The following is a 22,081-nucleotide window of genomic DNA, read 5'->3' as shown; positions in this document are numbered from 1 at the left end:
TTTAGACACAGGATTATTTTTCCCCAAACTCTATTCCTAGCCTACAATGAACATGATAGACCCACCATAATTTTATACCCTGTGGTTTAGAGATAATGGCAGACCCCTACAAGGAAGCCCTCCATGCGATAAGTGCTCTGTCTGGAGGTTCAGTTCCCATAGAGGGAGCAGAGAAGGCTGAACCCCAAGTAACTGAAGTAGGAGATGCAGACAGAACACGATCACTTGAGAAGTGCTATGATGTACTTACAAAAGGTGCCATGAAGAGTCCCCTTCCAATGTTCCATCACAGGCAGCAAACCCTCACCTGTAATGTAATTTACCTCAGTAGACTGTTGGGAAGATGGAATAAGATAATTCATATAAAGAATGAAGCAGGAACTGAGTATAAGAGTTAATCGATCTTTTTGCTGTGGCTGTTGGTTCTCCCTCCAGTTTACAGACCTAATTTGGGCAATTTGGAGCTTCAGTTATGCTTGGATGGCTCCTTCCTCCACCAGCTTTGTCATTCAATTTCTTCCTGGATATAAACCACTTAGATAAAAGCCAAGAAGTAAAAATAAAACAAACCCCCCTCTCCCACATACACTTGACACACGCTTCTCATGTTCCTACCATATAAAGGAGGGCAGATTTCTTAATGCTTACCTCTTGAGTGTACATATACTTTCAAAGAATTTTTTTCAACTATTTATCTAATATATAGAGTATGTGCACTGTGCCAGGCGCTGGGGATACAAAGAGAAATACATCCTTGCCTTGAAGATGTTCAACTCAAGGGCACCACAGTCACTGACCAAGCGGTAATAATAGTGTACATGAGAGCGGGGTGCAGAAAACCAGCAGGGAGGGGGTTTCTACTCATGGGAACTCCTTATCCTTCTGCAGAGTTTTGGCGGGGCCTGGAGGAATTCTTCTTTGGGGGAGGAGGAGAATGTGTGGAGTAGCTGCTCAAGGGAAGCAGATTAAACTGGATGAATTGTTTTTTGACAGGTGGCAAAGGGTAGGGTATTCCAGACACAGAGAGCAGTCTAAACACAGAGACTGGGGAAACGTGTGATTTATGGAAAGAAAATAAGGTAGTTTGCCTATAGGTGAAGTGAAGGATTGATGTCTGGTGAAAATGGTAGAGAAAAGCTGGAAAAGTACGTGGGGACAAATTGTGAAGTGCCTGTACATCAGAGGTGTCAGCTGACTGTAATGCTGTGCTAGTTGTGATGAATACAAGTGTCCAAAATTACCATAGAAAATTACCGTAGAATGGCTGGCTTAAATAGCAAACATTTATTTCTCATGGCTCTGGAGGCAGGAAATCAGAGATCATAGTGCCAGAAGGGTTGGGTTCTGGTGAGCGTCCTCTTCTGGGTTGCAGACAGCTGGCTTCTCATTGTATCCTCACATGGTAGAAAAAGAAAGAGCTCTGGTCTCTTCTTATAAGGGCATTCCTCCCATTCTAGAGGGCTCCAGCCTCATAACCTAGTTATTTCCCAAAGGTCTCACCTCCAAATACCATCACACTGGAGATTAAGGCTTAAATATAATGAATTTTGGAGGAACACAAACATTCAGTCCATGACAAACAGCATCTTTGAGATTCCTAGTGATTTGTTTTTCCCCTTCAGACATTCCTTTGAGACCACATTCCTAGTAGAGATAGGTAGAATCATTCCTTCTTTTTTATGTCATCCCTACAACAGCGCCTGGAGAATATAGCTCCTCTCTACTTTTTAGTTTTAACTTTACCAAAGATCAATGACCACCGCTCTGTGAGTTCCTACCTCGCAGATAATTTTTACTGATCAAGAAACAGAATCAAGGGGAACAGGAGTTAGTTACATAGGCATACAGAAAGAGTCCAGCTATTTTACCCCACTCCCTGAACTTGAAGAACAAGTCAGTACCAGCTGACATCTTTCTTTTGGAGCAGAGGGTTGGTAAGGCCCTGTTCTCAGCCCACCCTCCACATTTTTATTGCAGACCTCTTCTGTGCTGTGTGCTGAGGATGCAGCCGTGAACAACTCAGCGGACTCCTTCTGGACAAGCTTAAATCTCAAGGTGCTTCAAGCGTCTTTTAAGTGTTATTGAAGAGACGGTAAAGTTTCTTTTGGAAAGAAATCTCATTAAAAGAGATCACCCTGCCAGACAGGTTTATATTATGTTGTATTGTTTAAATAAAGCAAACATTAGCATTATATTGTAATATCTTTGTAAACCATAACAAAGTGTGAATGAAAGTGGTTCTTAGGGGTGCTTTATAGTTTCAAATCTTAGAGGCTAAGTATTAGTCTGCTGCCTTCCAAAATATAACTTAGTTTTAATAAAATGACGTGGCTAGGCTTACTTATTCTTCAATGCAGCTTGCTTAAAGCTCAAAAAACGTTTTATAGTCTTAAAGATCCTGTAGAATCTCCATTAGTAAATAGTTTGGTATGGATTGTGAAATTAGCCTTCTGATTCTTTAGAGGAGTTCTTTTGCTTGTTTTGTTTTTTGATAAATAGGAATGCATCCGTTTTTAATTCCATTCAGCACATTGGTAGGGAATTTAGTACTCAAGGCTGTTTCCTGCAAGCCTAAATTTAAAGCTCAAAGTGAGGACAATACAGAAGGGAGTGAATGTGCAGTTTTTAAGAGTTCATTTGGCAGAATTTTATTTTCATTCTACAAACCACAGAAAGCGAAGCTGGGTAAAATCTCGAATGTTAAGCATCTGAGAAGATAGTGGTTTCCGCCTAAAGGCAACTCTGAATGGTGGTGGCGTTGAGGGGTGGACGGCGAGGCTGGGGATTTAGCTCATTAAAAGAGAAAGTGAGTTAAAGTGAACCTAGGATAACTTGATTAGTAATTGATGCAAGACGTCCGCGTTTGGGTCTGTCGTACGTAGGGTTCAAGGCTGTGTATAGAAAGGGGCACAGAAGAAGGGTGAAACTAGGGCAGGGGGGTGGGTTTGGGGCGGGAAAGAACCGAAGGGAGGGTGGGTTTCGGGAGCGGCAGTGATGGGAGAAAGCGCGCTGGAGGCAGGAAGCGCGCGCCGAGCCTCCCGCCGGGCCGGGCGCGCTGGCCCTGAGCCAGGGCGCGGTGGTCGAGGCGGGGAGACGGGCTCTGAGGGAGGCGGCACCCGGGCGGCAAAGTCCGGTGCTGGCCGAGGCGCCCGGCGGAGCGCACTTGTCTCCGTTTGTAAAAGGTGCTCAGGGCGCCCGCCCCGGTGAGTTGACCGCCCGGCGGGAAGAGGCGGGAACCGCGGGGCGAGCGGCGCGGGCTCCTCCCCCGGCGCCTCGGCTATCTGGGTCAGGACGAGACGGCCGCGGCGCCGGACCTCTGGACCCGCTAGCTCTGGGACTACTGTCCGCCCGCCGCTTCGCTCCCAGCCGCCCCGTCGGCAGGTCCCCGGTGTCCGACAGCACAGAGACCGGCGCGGTGAGAACTGGTGCTGCGCAGGTGGGCAGTGGGCATCTCGGCTGTCCAGGGTGGGACGCGGCCGAGGATCGAGGCAGCACTTCCGGCGGCGGCCACCGCACTTCCGGGTCGTGCGGGCGTCCTTTAGGCGGTCGCAAGCGTGGGGGGCGTCCTCCTCCGGGCGGCAGAGCCGGCTTGTAGAAGTTTACCCTGGCGCAACCCTCGCCCAGCCGGTGCCTGGGAGGTTTCAACCCCGGAGGTCGCCAGTATTTCCGCGCGGGCGCCCGGCGTGGGGTGCGTGGGGAGCGGGCAGCGTGCTGCCTCGGCCCGGCGGGTCCCTGCGAACCCCGATGAGTTTCTGCCGGAGACACTTGCTCGCTTCTCACCTGGGCTCCCTGGGTCTTTCTTACCTTTGAAACTTAAGCAAACGTTTTTGTTTTGTTTTGCTTTGTTTTGATCAGATTCTCCACTTATTTTACACAAAATGAAGGCTAGATTTTCAGTGGGACAAACATTTGCAAATAAGCCAAACATCAGGAAGCCCTAAATGAAAAAGAAATTATAAAATAGGAAAAAAAAAAGAAAACCGAAAGAAATATGAGTATAAGAATTCACTTAGAAAGTATCAAGTTATCCAGGTCGCTGTGGAGAATCTAATCGCTAATTCAAGGTCCCAGAGCAATTCCCTTGGGAAACTTAAAACTCAGGTTCGTTTATAGCCCATACTGTGCCTTTACCCTTGCAAAACTTTTCATCCATCTTCCGAGTTTATCAGAGTTCTATATTTTATGTATTTCCCCCTATTAATCAGCTGATGAATTAAGTGAATATATATGCTAAATATTGCTGAATGCATTGTAAGTAACTTGGTAAAGCATAATTTCCATTTCTAAAAATTAATTTTAATTAAAACTAGAACATGAAAATTAAATGTTTTCTGAAGTTAATGTTTTATGACAGGTTCTACAAACGAATTTTAATGCAGAAATTTCAGTAGAGTCAACATTTTGATGATTTACTATTTCAGCAGAATTCTTAATTCCCTTCTCTGCAAACCTTTAATTATGTATTACCCATTAATTTTAGATGCCAATAATTTATAATAAAATAATGTCTATTATTTTACATTATTATTAGCACCTTACAAATTGAAATGTGACAGGAATAATACTTCGTATCTGATTATCTAGTCTATATATATATACTTTTTTTTTTTAAACCAAGAATCAATCTTTCTTTCTTCCTTCCTTCCTTCCTTCCTTCCTTCCTTCCTTCCTTCCTTCCTTCCTTCCTTCCTTCCTTCCTTCCTTCCTTCCTTCCTTCCTTCCTTCCTTCTCTTTCTCCCTCCCTCTCTCTCTCCTTCTTTCTTTCTTTCTTTCTGCCATGGGATCTTACTTCCCTGACCAGGGATTGACCAGGGCCCCAGCAGTGAAAGCGCTGAGTCCTAACCACTGGACCACTAGGGAATTCCCTAGTCAATATATTTTTAAATTACTGTGTTTTTATACTAAAGTGCAAGTGCCTACTACTAATGTGATAATTAAATGTATTAAAGTTATGTAAATGATGTAATATAATATAACCTTTGAAATTATACTGCAGGCAAGCAGGTGTTCTGATGTATTACTCTTCTCTACTACTATTTTTAATGAGTGGCATTTTACAAATTATTGGCTTAGAAGCACATTCATTTTATACTGATATAAAACTCAAACATAGCTTGAGCTATTATTCTCTAATTGTGATTATTTAAAACAAATACCTCCTCCATTGATTTTAGGTTTTTTCCCAGTTGATTTTCTCAGTTCTGAAGTCATATTTCAATATGGTAGTTCTATTTTTAGCTATTTAAGGAACCTCCATACTGTTCTCCATAGTGGCTGTATCAATTTACATTCCCACCAACAGTGTAAGAGGGTTCCCTTTCCTCCACACCCTCTCCAGCATTTATTGTTTGTAGATTTTTTGATGATGACCATTCTGACTGGTGTGAGGTGATACCTCATTGTGGTTTTGATTTGCATTTCTCTAATGATCACTGATGTTGAGGATCTTTTCATGTGCCTGTTAGCCATCAGTATGTCTTCTTTGGAGAAATGTCTGCTTAGGTCTTCTGCCCATTTTTGGATTGGGTTGTTTGTTTTTTTAATATTGAGCTGTATGAGCTGTTTGTATATTTTGGAGCTTAATCCTTTGTCAGTGGCTTCGTTTGCAAATATTTTCTCCCATTCTGGAGGTTGTCTTTTCGTCTTTTTTATGGTTTCCTTTGCTGTGACAACTGTGGATCTTTATTATAACACTGCTTTATAACTTAGGACCCTTACAACAGTATATTCTCTTTTTTACTTCCCATCCTTTGGGCTATTGTTGTCCTACTTTCTTACTTCTACATATGGTAAAAACCTCATGATATGTTATTGTCATTTTTGCTGTAATAAGCAAATATTTTATGAATAAATCTTAAAATGAGAAAAATGACTTTTATATTTTGCCACATGTTTGCCACTACTGGTGCTCTTCATCCTTTGTATAGATCCAAGTTTCTATGGGTTATTATTTTCCTTCTGCCTGGAGAACCTCTGTTAGCATTTCTTGTAGTGAATGGCTGCTGGTAATGGATTCTCTCAACTTTTCTTTGTTTAAAAAATTCATTATTTACCCTCATTTTTGAAAAATATTTTACTGGGTGTAGAAATGCAAGTTGACAGTTTCTTTCAATACTTTAAAGATGTCACTCTGTTGTTTTCTTGCTTGAGTAGTTTCTGAGGTGATGCCTTGGAGACAGTGTCTGCTGTAATCTTTTTTATTCTGTACATAATATGTCTTTTTTTCCCATCACTGGCTGCTCTTCAGATTTCTTTATCACTGGTTTTCAGCACTTTAATAATGTTTTGCCATGGTTTGGTTTTCTTAATTTATTCTTCTTGGATTATGTTGACCTTCTTGGATCTCTGGGTTTATAGATTTTGTCCAACTTGGAATTTTTTTGGCCATTTTTCCTTCAAATTTTTTTTGTTACCCCTCCTTTTCTTCCCTTTAACTATATGTGTTTTAGACTGCTTGATATTACCCTGTAGGCTCTACTTGGTTTTTTGTTTGTTTGTTTTTTAGTCTTTTTAAAAAATCTGTGTGCTTCATTTTGGATGATGTCTTAGTCCATTTGGACTGCTATAACAAAATCTTGTAGACTCTTGGCTTATATACAACAGAAATTTATTTCTCATCATTCTGGAGGCTAAGAAATCCAAGATCAAGGCACTGGCAGACTCACTGTCTTGTGGGGGCCTGCTTCCTGGTTCATAGCTGGCACCTTCTTGCTGTAACTTTATGTGGTGGAAGGAACAAGGGATCTCTCTGGGGTCTCTTTATAAGGGCCCTAATCCTATTTACGAGGGCTCTGCCTCCTAAAGGGACTCCATCCAATACTATCACCTTGGGGATTAGGATTTCAACATATGAATTTGGGGGGACACAGATATTTAGTCTATAGCAGATGGTTTCTATTGCTATGTCTTTGGGTTTACTGATATTTTTTTTTCCTGTAGTGTTTCTCTGCTGTTAATCTCATTTAGTAAAATTTTATTTCAGTTATTTTATTTTTTATCTTTAGAGGTTCTATTTGGTTCTGCTTAATGCCTTCTATAACTTTCCTCATCATGTTTATGTTTTCCTTTAGCATATTTTTAATATTTATTAAATAATGAACGTAAATATCTGTAATAGTTGTTTTAAAACCCTTATCTGCTAATTATATCACCTCTGTCATTTTCCTGCTTTTTTACATGTCTAGTAATTTTTGATTAGATGGTCAACATTGTGATTTTATGTTGTTGAGTTCTGGATTTTTTCTATTCCTATAAAGAGTGTTGGACTTTCTACTGAAGGCAGTTAAATTACTTGTGAATCAGTTTGATCCTTTGAAGGCTCATTTTTAATCTATTTTAGAGCAGGTCTAAATAGCCTTAACTCTAGTGTTAATTTAGCTGCATTAGCAAGCCATTACCCTTCTGAAGCCTCTACTGAAAGTTGCAAGTAACTCATACACACTCTACACTCTGGATGGTAAACACTTGAACACTTACCAGTTCTGTGTAATCTTTAGGAATAGTTCAGCTTACAGATCCCTGGTAATTGTTCTTTCCCTTGAAATTGTTTTTTGCCTGGCTTAGTGGGGTTTCACTCTATGCATGTACAGATTGGTATTCAATTAAAGATGCAAGGAGAGGGACTTCCCTGGTGGTCCAGTGGCTAAGACTCTGCATTCCCAATGCAGGGGGCCCGGGTTCAATCCTTGGTCAGGGAACTAGATCCCACATGCATGCCACAACCAAGAGTTTGCATGTCGCAACTAAAGATTCCATAGGCCGCAACTAAAAGGACACCACATGCCGCAACTAATGATCTCACATGCCACAACTAAAGATCCTGCATGCCACAACCAAGATCCCGCGTGCTGCAACTAAGACCTGGCGCAGCCGAAATAAATAAATAAATAAATAATTTTTAAATTAAAAAAAAAAAAAGACTCAAGAATAGCCCTATGCATTTTTTTAAAATTTATTTATTTATTTATCTTTGGCTGTGTTGGGTCTTCGTTGCTGCATGCGGGCTTTCTCCAGTTGTGGCGAGCCGGGGCTACTCTTTGTCACGGTGCGTGGGCTTCTCATTGTGGTGGCTTCTCTTCTTGTGGAGCACGGGCTCTAGGCACCTGGGCTTCAGTAGTTGTGGCTCACGGGCTCTAGAGCACAGGCTCAGCAGTTGTGGCACACAGGCCTAGTTGCTCTGTGGCATGTGGGATCCTCCCGGACCAGGGCTCAAACCCATGTCTCCTGCATTGGCAGGCGGACTCTCAACCACTGCGCCACCAGGGAAGCCGCCCTATGCATATTTCTGGAACTCTTTCGCTGCATAAGTCCCTCATCTTCAGTACTAAGTGGGCACAAATTCTGGGTGCTTCAGTTTCTCTGAACTCTGATCTCTGTTCAACTCAGTGAGATTACCAGGCTCTGTTTGGTTTTCCCTTCCCTGTGCCATAGCCCAGAAATTGCATCCAACTGGAAACCTGGGGAGATCATAGTACTTTCCTCTTTGTTTCCCGTTTATCAGGTATTAAGGATGGCAGTGCTATAATAATTTGCTCCTTGAGAAAGTGTCAGGAAAAACAAACCGAAATATTTGCAAATTTAATTTCCTGTAACAGACAGTTTACCATTATTTGTATCATTTCTCCCAAGTTGCAAACAAAATTTAATACAGGTGTTTACCTGTTTATAAAATAGGGAAAATTGATGGGAAAACAATTTTGGAAACTTCAAAGTCTGTGTAAAAGCCTTATTGTATTTTACTCTCATTACAAAAGTTTATCATTGTATTTATATACTCATTGCCATTTTAAAGTCTCAGAAAGAAAGGGGGATTTATATTATTGTTTTCCTTTAGTGGCCTTTAAGAACAGCGATAAACAATAAAACTAGTGAAGAGGGGATGAAGTAAAGAAAGATTATGGTGCATTTTGTCAAAGTAGCTAAGTTTATATGCAACAAGTTTATGTTTATATGGAAGTTTATAAGTTTATATGGAAGCTTAGGCCCATGTAGCATAAAGCTTGGGTCTTTGATGCAAAATGGTGAAAGTTCAGAAGGAGAAAGGAGTCAAAGAAATTACTTTTTTGTTACTTTAAAAATAAGTGAACATTTGAAAGAAAATAAAAACAGTAAGACCTCAGACAGAAATAGAAATGTAAGAAGCAGAAGAATTCCAGGTCAGAAGAAGAAAGGAGTAAAGCCTGCACATACATTAGCATCTCTGCTTTCCATGTTGAATAAAAGAGATGAGGTGGTTACAAACTTGCCAAAACTCTTTGTATATTTTATATCTCAAAGCCCATTTTAAAATGTTTATCACTCTAAATTGGAGTACAAAATGTTAACTAGATGCCAAGGAAGAGCTTTTTCTTGGGCTTTCCGTAAAGATTAGATAAAACCCAGACATTAGCACACTAGTTAATTTTATACAAATAAAAGGTTCAGACACAGTTAAGCATAATTTGAATTCTTAAATAGTTTTTCTCAGAAATTTATAATGATGCTTTTACCTCTACCATACCCTTTAAAAATATATGGTAAAGAGTAAATTTCAGATCAGAAGTAGAGTACAAATTCTGAATTAAAGTTGATACTTTACACTGGTTGTCAGTAATATCCATAAAGGTAGTATTTCTACTCAGCCACATACATTACAGAGGCAATTACTCGTAGTTTATTTTAGTTTGTGATTTATCAAGTGTTATTAAATTTTTTTGTGATGAGGTAGACTTGGTTTTTGTTGATTGAAAAAGCCCTAATATTTTTGTCTTGGGAAAGACAGAAACAATGTTCATTTACATTTATACTTTTAATTTTAGAAACAAAAACCAGGAAATGCCTCGTTCCACAAACAAAGAAATGATACTTGGCATCATGGTGGGAACTACTGGAATCAGCTTACTGCTTCTCTGGTACCACAAGGTTCGTAAACCAAGGACAGCAATGGATTTACCTAAATTTCTTTCTCTGGGTAATTCACTTGATTTGATGCCTTTGCAAGATGAAATGCCTAATGGCCAAGGAACAACAGCGATCTTTCAAGGAAGGCAACTTCAGATATTGGAGAAGTTAAATGAATTACTGACAAATATGGAAGAACTCAAAGAGGAAATCAGAGTTCTTAAAGAATCCATTCCAAAGCTGGAGGAATATATCCAAGGCGAACTTGGAGGGAAGATAACTGTTCACAAGATAAGTCCTCAGCACAGGGCTAGAAAAAGAAGGCTTGTCACAGTTCAAAGTTCAGCAACAAGTAATAGTTCAGAGGAAGCGGAAAGTGAAGGAGGGTAAGATTCTTTAAGATGTTTCCCATGTTGAATTGATTATTTATTGCATTATTGCTCTTACTTAGGTACTTTCATTATACATTCCCAGTCATATATTCTGTTACTAAGAAGGCATAAAAAGGAGTGATTATTTTGTCTTATGTTACAATTAAAACCCTATTCCATAGAGGTCAGTATTTTAGTTTAGACCTTAATGACAAAAAGAATGTAACTTATTCTAGTGCTAGGTGGCATCACATGAGTATTGAGGAAGACAGTGATTGTTTGCCAAAATGTGTAACCTGTTTTTATATGTGACCACTGTGTGACCCCTTACATAAGAACTGTCCAAAAAGTACTGTCTAATAAAACTTTCTGTGATGATGGAAATGGTCTAAATCTGTGCTGCCCAGTATGGTAGCCAGTAGCCACATATGGCTATTAAGCACTTGAAATGTAGCTAGTGAAACTGAGGAACTGAATTTTTAATCTCATTTCATTGTAATTAATTTAAAATTAGCCACATGGGGCTAATGGCTACTGAATTGGGCAGTGCAGACCTAAAAAGATTTGAGAATGTACAAGTGACTCAGTTTCATCCTTGCATGGGTAATTCATTGAATTCTACAATCAAGAACATAAATAATGTTCTTTTAGGGGAAAAACAAATGATTTATGAAAAAAGGAATTGTGCCTGACTAGTGTTTCTAAGGAGTAAAATAGGCAAGTAAATAAAGATGCACCAGTGAATATAGCATAGCCTGAAATTCTTTAAGGCAGGGACCTTATGTTTTCATCATCGTATTCCTAACACCTATTATTGTGCCTACCACTGAGTAGATGCCAGTAACTATTTCTTGAATTAATGAGTGATCTGCTAAATAACTATAGAATTGGAAGAAGGAGAAGGGATCTGGAAAGAGGAAACAAAGTGTAGGGATTTAAGGGTGATTTCATAGATAAAGAAGTGTAAATGGTTGATGAGGTCTTTGAGATCAATGCTAGGACTGGAATTACTTAACATCTTTATATAGAACTGGAGAAATAACTCATGAAAAATCTTTCAGAGAGAGAAGAGCCACAAATGCTAGATCTAGATAACAAGAAGGTCTTAAAAATTTGTGTTCCTGAACAACAGGAAAAGTTGTAGTCTGGTTTTAAAATAGGCAATGAAATGGTTTTTGTTTGTTTGCTTTAATTTTTATTTATTTATTTTTGGCTGCGTTTGATCTTCGTTGCTGGACGCAGGCTTTCTCTAGTTGTGGTGAGCGGGGGCTGCTCTTCGTTGCGGTGCGTGGGCTTCTTATTGCAGTGGCTTCTCTTGTTGTGGAGCATGGGCTCTAGGTGCATGGGCTTCAGTAGTTGTGGCACACGGGCTCAATACTTGTGGCTCACAGGCTCTAGAGCATAGGCTCAGTAGTCGTGGTGCATGGGCTTAGTTGCTCCGTGGCATGTGGGATCTTCCTGGACCAGGGCTCGAACCCATGTCCCCTGCATTGGCAGGCAGATTCTTAACCACTGTACCACCAGGGAAGTCCGGGCAATGAAATGTTTAAAAGGAATCTAAAATAGTTCTAAGTAATTTAGAACTGTAACTCAGAAAAGACACTTGTTAATTATTATGGGTATAGAGAACAGCAGCTTAGGACTCTGATAATGATAAAAATCCGACCATAACATTGCGCATCATTGAGAGTTACTGAAGACAAACTGATGGTTATCTTACCTTATGTAGATCTGTGGTGTTTCCTCACCAGGAGTCCTATGTGCAGTTTTGGCAATCACATCTTAGAAGGGACATAATGGAACTAAAGACTAGCCAGAGAAGATCCACTAGACTGAGGGAAGAGATGGCAGGCCTGATGAAGGAGTTTAGGCCAAAAGGATCAATGGCCTTTAATCTTAAAAGACCCTGGTTAAGCTGAGCACAGGCTTGCTCAAGAAATTCTAGTATTCTAGAAAGACAGGCAACCTTTGATAAGATTAGGATAAGTTTAGGACAAATAAAAAGAAGATAATTATGGGACTTAATTAATTTCAAGTAATGGTGTAGGCATAAATTTTTTATGTGGATTCAAGAGGGATTTGTGAAATCTATGAATAGTAGTCACATACCGCTAATAAAAACTAGACATATCAAAACTTTAAGATTGATGTCAAGTAAGACATCCCCTTCTCTTGCTTGATCCTGGGTGCCTTTGTTAGCAAGAGTACGAGAGAAGATGTACTAGAGCCCTAATAATGGACTAGACAATAATGGACAATGAATGGCATTGAAAGCAGAGGGAGAGTTGAATGGAAAAAGAAGATGTGGTACATATATACAATGGAATATTGCTCAGCCATTGAAAAGAATGATACCATTTGCAGCAACATGGATGGACCTGGAGATTATCATACTAAGCAAAGTAAGTCAGAAAGAGAAAGACAAATATCATATGATATCGGTTACATGCGGAATCTAAAAGAAAATGATATGAACAAGCTTATTTACAAAACAGAAACAGACTTGCAGACTTAGAGAACGAATTTATGGTTACCAGGGGGGAAGGGTGGGGGGAGGGATGGATTGGGAGTTTGGGACTGACATGTACACACTGCTATATTTAAAATAGGTAACCAACAAGGGCCTACTGTATAGCACAGGGAACTCTGCTCAATACTCTGTAATAACCTAAATGGGAAAAGAATTTGAAAAAGAATAGATACATGTATATGTATAACTGAATCACTCTGCTGTACACCTGAAACTAACACAACATTATTAATCAACTATAATCCAAAATAAGATAAAAATTTTTAAAAAATAGAGGGAGAGAAACTGTTCCCTCCTTAGCTCTACTTTAGAAAAATAAACAAAAGCAAAGAAACGAAAACAATTTATTTCTTTTTCTGCTTTGAAAGGAATAAGATACAGAAAGATCTAACACATCTTTCTAAATAAACACCTAGAAACAAACTTTTTAAATAAGTAAAAATTTTTTTTTGAAAGTAAGGTTTTATAAAATATATTTGTTTAAATTTTAGATTGCATGTCCTCTTATAACCTGCTTGGGACAGAAATAACTGGTCATGGTGAGATACAGTCATAATCCCATTACCACATTTAAGATGGGTTGTAGCCTTGATACATAGTGTCCTTGATAGCAAAGTTAAAACAGCAAATGACAATTACATGTTCCATATGTAAATTTTATCCTTTTCAAGAGGCACCGAGAGATCTTGACTTCTTTTAGTAAAATAGATGTCAATCACAATTGGCTGATACTATTAGTTTTACACACGAAAAGAAAAAAATCTAATTATATTCTTCGTTGTTGATTAAAACTTGAGTGGGTAGATCAGTAGAATGCATTTTCTGTAAACATTATTAGAATCTTCTGCATGCCTCTCTTCGTATCATCGTGGACTTATGGATTTATGCCTTATTTCGTCTCAGCTAATTTCATTTAATTAGTTGTGGAGGTGATGATGACTAAAGGCTCAAAATCTCATGACCCTGGCAGGCTCATCAGTGGGCCTGCCAGGGTTCTTTTCCCTTCTTACAGCTAGCGTGAACATCTTGGAAGGCATCTTTGCTTCTTGGTAATATTGTTTCGACTGACTTTGGTTTTGACCCCTGCTCCAAGACTTGGAATCAGCTACCATCCTGGCAGCATTGGTTCATTTCTGTGAGAAATAGTACTAGATACCAAAATCGGGGGTGTAGAGGAGTACTGTTTTTAGGCAGGATGATACCAGAGGCTGTTTTGGCCCCTTTAGGGACAGGGTAAAGAAAAATCATTTTAAATATTTTTTAAGTCACTAGTTCACATTGATGTTTTCAGTTTACATTTAAGTTTTTCCCTATTTCTGAAAACTTTTTAGTTCATTTTCTTTTTTAAGCTGCCCAATTTTCTTTCTTCTGTCAACCTTTTAGCTATATTGCTGTATCAAACCACGGGTTTAAAAGTGGTATTTATATCACAATGGTATATAAAGCTTCAGAAACCTCCCTTTCAGAAGTTAAATCTTATTCCAGTTTAGGTTAAAGTATTACCCCATAATAAAATTCATTGTTCTTCCATTTCATGTGGGCTTTAAGAGAATACATGAGTTTGAAAATTAGATAATTCTGTTAGGTGAGCAAGGTTGTACAGCACCTTACGGGCCTTCTTGATTTTTTTCTTGACTTGGTATTTTCATTTTAGTATTAAGTTCACATGATACCTTCAGATAGTATCAACAGACACATTGCTGATTATTTGAAAAGAAAAAGAAACCCCAGAAATCTACCCACAAAGAGCACCAGCACAATACAAGCCATAATACCTAGTACCTTAGATGATATTACTTTATAAATAATAGAAGATGGTCATGAAAGCAAGACCACAGGCAGGTACAGGTTTTTGAGGTTTTATTTAAAACTTCTTAGACTTTAATTTTCATGAGCCAAAATATAGACTTTGCTTTTTGTTCATTTACATTTTTATTTTTACCACTATCTACTTCCTCCAAGTCAGGTTTAGCGTTGAACTTCAATTTTTCAAGGCCTTGAGAGAAAGACAAATTCAGATATTCAGTATGTGGTGATTCTGTATCCCTTCACGTTGTAAAAGTAAAAATTTGCAAAAAAATTTTTTTTGTTTGATCTTTTTTTTTTTTTTAATGAAACGCTACACATACAATTGAGATCCTCTTGTACTAATTTCAGAGGTAGCCGTTATCTTGAAGTTGGTGTGCAGTCTTCCTTTGAAAGTTTTAATGCACTCCTACATGTACTTGTTTACATAAACAATGAATAAATGGTCTTTGGTTTTAAAATTTTACATAAATGGCATTGTAGGGTACATAACACTTTGTAATTTGCTTATGCATCAACTTTTTAAGGACATTTTTCCATATTGATATATGTAAACTTATTTCACTCTTTTCAGTTGCTATGTTGCATTCCACTGTATGAATAATATGCCTTAATTTAGTTCCCTCTTGGGGGGGGTGGGTGGTGGTGGTGGGAGGAATTGGGAGATTGGGATTGACGTATATACACTAATGTGTATAAAATAGATAACTAATAAGAACCTGCTGTATAAAAAAATAAAATAAAATTCAAAAAAAATTTAGTTCCCTATTGATGGATGTTTAGGTCACCATTTTTTTGCTCTTATAAACAATGCTTTATTGAACACCTTTCTTCATAATTCCTTAGGCACATGTGGAATAATTTGAAAGTATATACTTAGAAGTGGAATTGCTGAGTTATAGACTAAATACACTGTTATTTTCTATTACTTAATTATCCTTCAGAGTATACCAATTTGCAATCCTATAAGCAGTGTATGAGAATTCTTATTTTTCCATACAAATTCTTATATTGTCAGACTTATTAGTTTTAGCCAACCTGATGGCGATGATGCGGTAAGTAATCATTATTTCAGTTTGCATTTCCCTGAGCATTAGTAAGATTGGGCATCTTTTCATAGTTTATTTGCCATTTAGCTCTTTTCTTCTATGAATTTCTTTAAAAAAAATAATAGTAAAGGAAGGGTAGCACTAACAGTTGAAGTCCCTTTTATCATTCGATGAGAGTGTCTTCTCTGTGGTAGGTACTGTATAGGCTCTCGAAATACAGCAGGGCATAAGATAAAGTCTCACAAGTAAAACAGAGTTTTAACAAAATGTGACACAATGTTAAAGAGGGATGCTCTCGGTCTATTTCAGCCAGAGCCCCAAAGGCCAAGAACAAACAATAAGCGTCGAGTACTCTTGCATCCTAGAGCCAGATGCTAAACCCTCCTGTTTCAAGCTGGGGTGAGGGCTGGTGGGGTCCCTTGAGCATAGTTTTAGGCTGCAGAGAGGAAGCCAATATAGAGAGTGAGTAAAAATACCAGAGAGGAATTAAGTCAGAAATGAAAACAAAGGGGAAATACAGGAAATAACCCATGAAACAAGGTGTGCCTGACCCTGTTAGCAGCAGTACAGCTTAGGTATTGAGCTAACATGTTGAAGAAAGAGAACAGTATCACTTGTAGACTCCAGGGAAATTTTATTAACCTCAATATAGTATTTTGGTAAAAATGGGAACTGACAATATAAAATCTCTAAGACTCCCACTCCAAGTAAGATAGTTCTAGCTTAGGAAAAAATGTTACATAGCTTAAGCCATATTCTACATTACATTATTACATTACAGTACACTATTCCTGGTCAGTGCTTCTATTACCATAACATTTTTATATATAATAACCAGTGGGTTATTAAGAAAGACAGGTAGAACAAGCTTGCAAAATCATTCATTTCTAAAATAAAGATTTATTGACCACTGACTATGAGCTACACTCTTGTAGGTGGTGCAGTGGCAACAAACAAGTCCCTGCACCTGTCGAACTTACATTCTCTTGGCTTTTGCCTCCAATTTGGAGACATTTGTCTATAGAAGCCTCATCTAGTGATCTTGCTTCTTGTGCTTTGTTCACAACTTGAAGCGCACTATGTTCATTCCTCCTACTAGTGAGTCCACAGGTGAATCTGGGTGCCCCTGATTCTTGGGACCAACGATAAAACTTAGATCTTTAAGTGTCCTCTCCATTGCCCAGGACCAATAGATACAATGCATTAAATATTACAGTAATTCTATGTGTCATATAAGGGAAAGAAAAAGATCCCAGTTCTGTGCACAGATATTACAGAAGAAAATGAAAGTCAACTCCATCAAAAATTTGTTCCAGATCCTGTTCTAAATGTTTTATATTCGTTATCTCCTTTAATCCATACAATAACTCTCTAAGGAAGATGATACTATTATCCTCATTCTAGAGATAAGTCTGGGAAAGATTAGGTAATTCCTTGGTAAAGGGCAGAGTCTATACACCGTGCTACACTGCCTCTTTTCTTCCTCATCCCCAGTTAAGAAAGTGCAAGCTGTCAGAGTGCTCTAAAAACATTATCCTAGGAGATAAAGGGAGGTGGGGGGTAAGGCCAATATGTGTGTGAAGTGCCTGCGGAACTCAGACTTTACCTCCCAAGGTGCCTGGCTACCGAAGTACCATAACAGTCACCTCAGTTCCATTTGAGTGCCCTTGAAGCCTAACCTAACCTAAGGAGGAGTGTGTGGGGTCAGACATATTGTATGTCACTGATTATAAGATGAACCATCTTTCACATTTTAACATCTCCTAAATCAAGATGTATCTTACCACCAATTAATAGATCATATCACTGTGTCATAGTTTAATTGGCAACATTTTTTCCTTTCTTGCAGTTGATGGTGGTTTTGATTCTATGAAATATGGGGTAGATACCTTTGTGGGTGTAAGGGCCAGAGGCTGAAAGAGTTCCTGCCTCATCACCCTAGTTTTCTCAGGGAAGGACCGTAGGTCATCTTCTAGAGTGGAGGTGAAAGTACACTGAGGCATGTGAGGAAGGAGATTGAGATTCTTGACTCTCCTCTTCCCCATACCACCATCCTCTCCCATCCTCTGTCAATTTCCAAGTCTTAGGGCTTTGGCCTTCTTAAGAGCCTGCACTGATGTGTTCACTGTGATGTCCGCAGTGCTTAGCACAGTGCCTGACACGTTATAGATGATCGTTACATATTTATATTAATAAATGAATGGACACATGACCAAAGAAAGTACTGAAGAGACATTGTGGGGAGTGGAAGAGGACGTTAACTAGGAACATGGGTAAGGATTACCCTGCAGACCGTTGCTCCAACTGAGGTTCAAGACTGTGCACCAGTTTGCACTGTAGCGTGCATTTTTTCACTAGCTCTTGGCATTTCATATATAGAAGTGGAGGAGTCAGAGAGCTTAATTGATTCAAATTAGGAGATTTGCAGGGTGAGTGTGATAGAGAGGCAAAAGGCTAAGGATGTCAAGAGTATAGATAAGGAAATAAGTCTTCTAAAGTTGCTGGAACACATCTGTGTTTACTTCTTGACCTAAAATGTGTATTTTTTTTTTGCTTCTATTGTTTTAAAAACTACTTCCTGTTTGTTATTAGATCAGTTCAAACCCTTGACTATGTACTGTTTCTTTACTAGACTGTATTTAGTAACTACTGTCTAGTGAGTTAATTTTATTAACCTTTCTTTCAAAAGAAACTAATAGTGGATAAGGAAATTATAGAAATAACCTATGAAATTATTTGGTGATCTTCAAGCCATATTTTTTTCTACCTTTCAAATCACATAGATAATCATGCTATCTGAGTAACAAACTACAAACAGTGAACCTATGTGGTTAGAGTTTAATATTGTAATGAAAGAAAATAATTAACCTGGTGGTAATTTAGTGATGAACATTATTGTTATTTTGCATAATTAGCTATATTTGGTAAATATACAAATAACTATCATTCATATCATGTAATAGATTGAATAATTTACATTCACTACACTCAGATCAGCTCAACATGTAACTGTACTTTATAACTGAATTCAGAGTAGCTCACTATCGCTGATGTGGGAAAATCTGGCTGATGTGGGAAAATCTGGCTGAGGTGGGAAAATCTGAATGTGCCAATTCAAGTTAACTCTGTCAATTCTAGTTTAGAGCTAGTTATTTTGTGTTAAAGATTCAGTCACATTCAGGGTTCCCCCTTCTTCCTCCCTCTTACTTCTCCTCAAGCGTAAGTGAGGTCCCTAAAGGGACTTAGCATCTAGGCACCAAGAAAGGAGGGACATTCAGTCCTGATACCATTCACTGTCCTTGTCCTTATTGGACTCCAGCTCAGGTAGGAAGCTGCTGTGAGGTTCCTTTTAACTGTCACTTTAGGGTTTGTTTATTACCAAGATGATCTAGATCAGAGCTACTCAAAGTGTGGTCTGTGGGCCAGCAGCACCCATATCCCACCTAGTCTGGGAGCTTGATGGAAATTTGCACTCTCAAGACCAGCCCCAGACCTAGTGAATCCGAATCTCTGGGATTCTGCATTGTGCCCAGGAATCTGTATTTTTAAATGCTCTCCTGGTGACTCTGATGTACCCTAAAGTTTGAGAAGCTCTTTTCTAGAAGATTTTCTAACTTTCAGCTGAGATATCATGACAGGATTATAATTTTAATTACCAGCAATTATAGTTATAGATAAATAAGATGTCCCTGAGGCACAGTGAGGAATATAATGATGAGGTATTAGTCTTGATGGGAATAGAGTGGCTGACGTAAAAAAGGAAGAGGTTTAGGTAACCATAGGACATGATGAATGCAGAAGGTACCTGGGAACATGGAATTGATAGAATAAAGAGAATTGGGAAGGGATTGAAGGAGAAGCGTGTTTTAAATGCTTACTGTTATGACAGTTTACTAACTTCTTTTGGGCTGTGTCTAGTTAAGGTTCTCTTAAAAATAAGCAATGAGGGGGTGATTTTAGGATTAGAGATTTAGGTAAGTACTCTATCCAGAAAAATATTACACAACCTTTAGATATTACTCATGCTAGTATGCAATTTCTTTTCCTTTCAAACGTCTATGCAGATCTGGACCTTCTTCCCCACCCCCCCAGACATGCACACCTAAATACTTTTGTAAAATTGACAATTGTAGATTTATTCAGTGGGGTGAGGAGGGGAGTGATCTGACCTTGTTCATTACCTCCTTTGGGCAGAAGTATTTGTCAGCATTGAGATCTTGTCATAACTTCATCATTTCCTTTGGGGTAGCTCAGTGGGCAAGTGCTTCTTTTAGAGGCCTTTAGTGGGAATGTTAAACAACAAACTGGTCTACTTTTGGAAAGAGAAGTTTTTAATAGGAACTTTATAAGCATTATATAATCCATTGTTTCAGTTGCAAAAGATGTCCTTTTGGAAAAGGTACTCACAGATCTTAGTGTGACTTAGGGACAATAGACAATAATCTCACAAGAAAGGGAAGCAAATAATAGATTGCTATAGTGAGAGACAGTCCTCCTTGGGCTTCCTATTCGCTTACACATCTTGCTAGGTATGCCAAGAATCAAGAATGTAAGGCCCTGACCACCCTTTTTTTCCCCTAATTTAAAAAAAAAACGAGACTTTACTTTTTTAGAGCAGTTTTAAGTTCACAGCAAAATTGAGAGGTTGGTACATAGATTTCCCATACAATCCCTACCCTCACACATGTATAGCCTCCCTCATTATCAACAGCTCCAGCCAGAGTGGTACATGTGTTACAGCTGATGAACATACATTGATACATACATCATAATCACCCAAAATCCATTGTTTACATTATGGTTCACTCTCGGTGTTGTACATTCTGTGGGTTTGGACAAATGTATAATGACGTGTATCCACTATTACAGTATAATACAGAGTATTTTCACTGCCCTAAAAATCCTCTGTGCTCTGCCTATTCATCCCTCTCTCCCCCCAAACCCCTGGCAACCTCTGATCTTTATACTGTCTCCACTGTTTTGCCTTTTCTAGAATGTCATATAGTTGGAATCATATAGTATGTAGCCTGTATTGGCTTCTTTTACTTAGTAATGTGCATTTAAGTTTCCTCCATATCTCTTCATGGCTTAATAGCGCATTTCATTTTAGTGCTGAATAATATTCCATTGTCTGGATATACCACAATTTATTTATCCATTCACCTACTGAAGGACATCTTGGTTGCTTCCAAGTTATGGCAATTATGAAGACAGCTGCTGTAACCATCCATGTACAGGTTTCTGAGTGGACATAAGTTTTCATCTCATTTAGGGAAATACCGGAGCACTTGATTGCTGGATGGTATGGTTAAGAGTATGTTTAGTTGTGTAAGAAGCCTCCAAACTGTCTTCCAAAGTGGCTGTACCATTTTGCATTCCCACAAGCAATGAATGAGGGCTCCTGTTGCTCCACATCCTCCCCAGTGTTTGGTGTTGTCGGTATTCTGGATTTTGACCATTCTAATAGGTGTGTAGTGGTATCTCGTTGTTTTAGTTTACATTTCTCTAATGACATATGATGTGAAGGATCTTTTCATATGCTTATTTTCCATCTGCATATCTTCTTTGGTGAGGTACCTGTTAAGGTCTTTGGCCCATTTTTAAATGAGATTGTTCATTTTCTTATGGTTGAGTTTTAAGAGTTCTTCGTATATTTTGGATAACCGTCCTTTTTCAGATGTGTATTTTGCAAATACTTTCAGTCTGTAGCTTCTCATTTTCTTGACATTATCTTTCACAGAGTAGAAGCTTATCAATTATTTCTTTCATGGATCATGCCTTTGGTATTGTATTTAAAAAGTCATTGCCGTACCCAAATTTATCTAGGTTTTCTCCTATGTTATCTTCTAGGAGCTTCATAGTTTTACATTTTATATTTAGGTCTGTGACCCAATATGAGTTAATTTTTGTGAAGGGGATAAGGTCTGTGTAACCACTGTTTATCCAGGCCATTTCTCTGGTTTGTGGTGAGAAGCCTTGAGGAATGAGGTAATGTTTCCCTTCTGGACCAACAGCAGATTTGGTTACTGCTTGCTATAAAAGCGGGGGATTCCCTAAGCTCAGTGTTGCTTTCTTTGAAATGCAGCTCACTGTGAATGTAAGAGTGTCTGGGCCCTATGCATTGCCCTTGTGGGTCCTGAGGTCAAGGAGAACCAACATAAATAAGCTGGTGATCACATTGCTTAATTTGCTGTGAGTAATAAAGTCCTCGGTCTCTTACACAAGAATCGTGTGTCTTCTGCCAGCAACCGTGAAACAGGAACAGATTAATTCATTAGCTTGTATGGTGGGTAAAATCAAATTACAAACTGATGATTGTATGGTGAGAATTAGAGAGCTTTCAGCCTCTGAAGGGGGATTTGTTCAAGGGTTTCCCAAAGAAGGTTGTTAGAAAGGGAACAAAAAACAGGGGGTGGTAGTAGGGTGTACAGGATATTGAGAAGTTA

General features: G+C 38.7%; 1 protein-coding gene across 2 annotated transcripts in view; it reads left to right on the top strand.

Annotated features, from left to right (window-relative positions):
* Positions 1 to 2,066: 2,066 nt before the first annotated feature.
* Positions 2,067 to 22,081, top strand: part of RMDN2 (regulator of microtubule dynamics 2) — a 102,852-nt gene continuing 82,837 nt past the window's right edge. Inside the window, exons 1-2 of one of the 2 annotated variants that reach the window (XM_082427766.1) lie at positions 2,067 to 3,436; positions 9,798 to 10,265. In XM_082427766.1, coding sequence (XP_082283892.1) covers positions 9,814 to 10,265 — 452 coding nt within the window. In that variant the 5' untranslated portion in view covers positions 2,067 to 3,436; positions 9,798 to 9,813. The remainder of the gene's footprint in view (positions 3,437 to 9,797; positions 10,266 to 22,081) is intronic. The other variant, XM_082427767.1, reaches the window with a different exon arrangement.

This window comes from Balaenoptera physalus (assembly GCF_965194825.1).
Source record: "Balaenoptera physalus genome assembly, chromosome: 15".
NCBI lineage: Eukaryota > Metazoa > Chordata > Mammalia > Artiodactyla > Balaenopteridae > Balaenoptera > Balaenoptera physalus.
The sequence above is the reverse complement of the archived record's forward strand: the minus strand, read 5'-3'. Positions and strand labels throughout refer to the sequence as shown.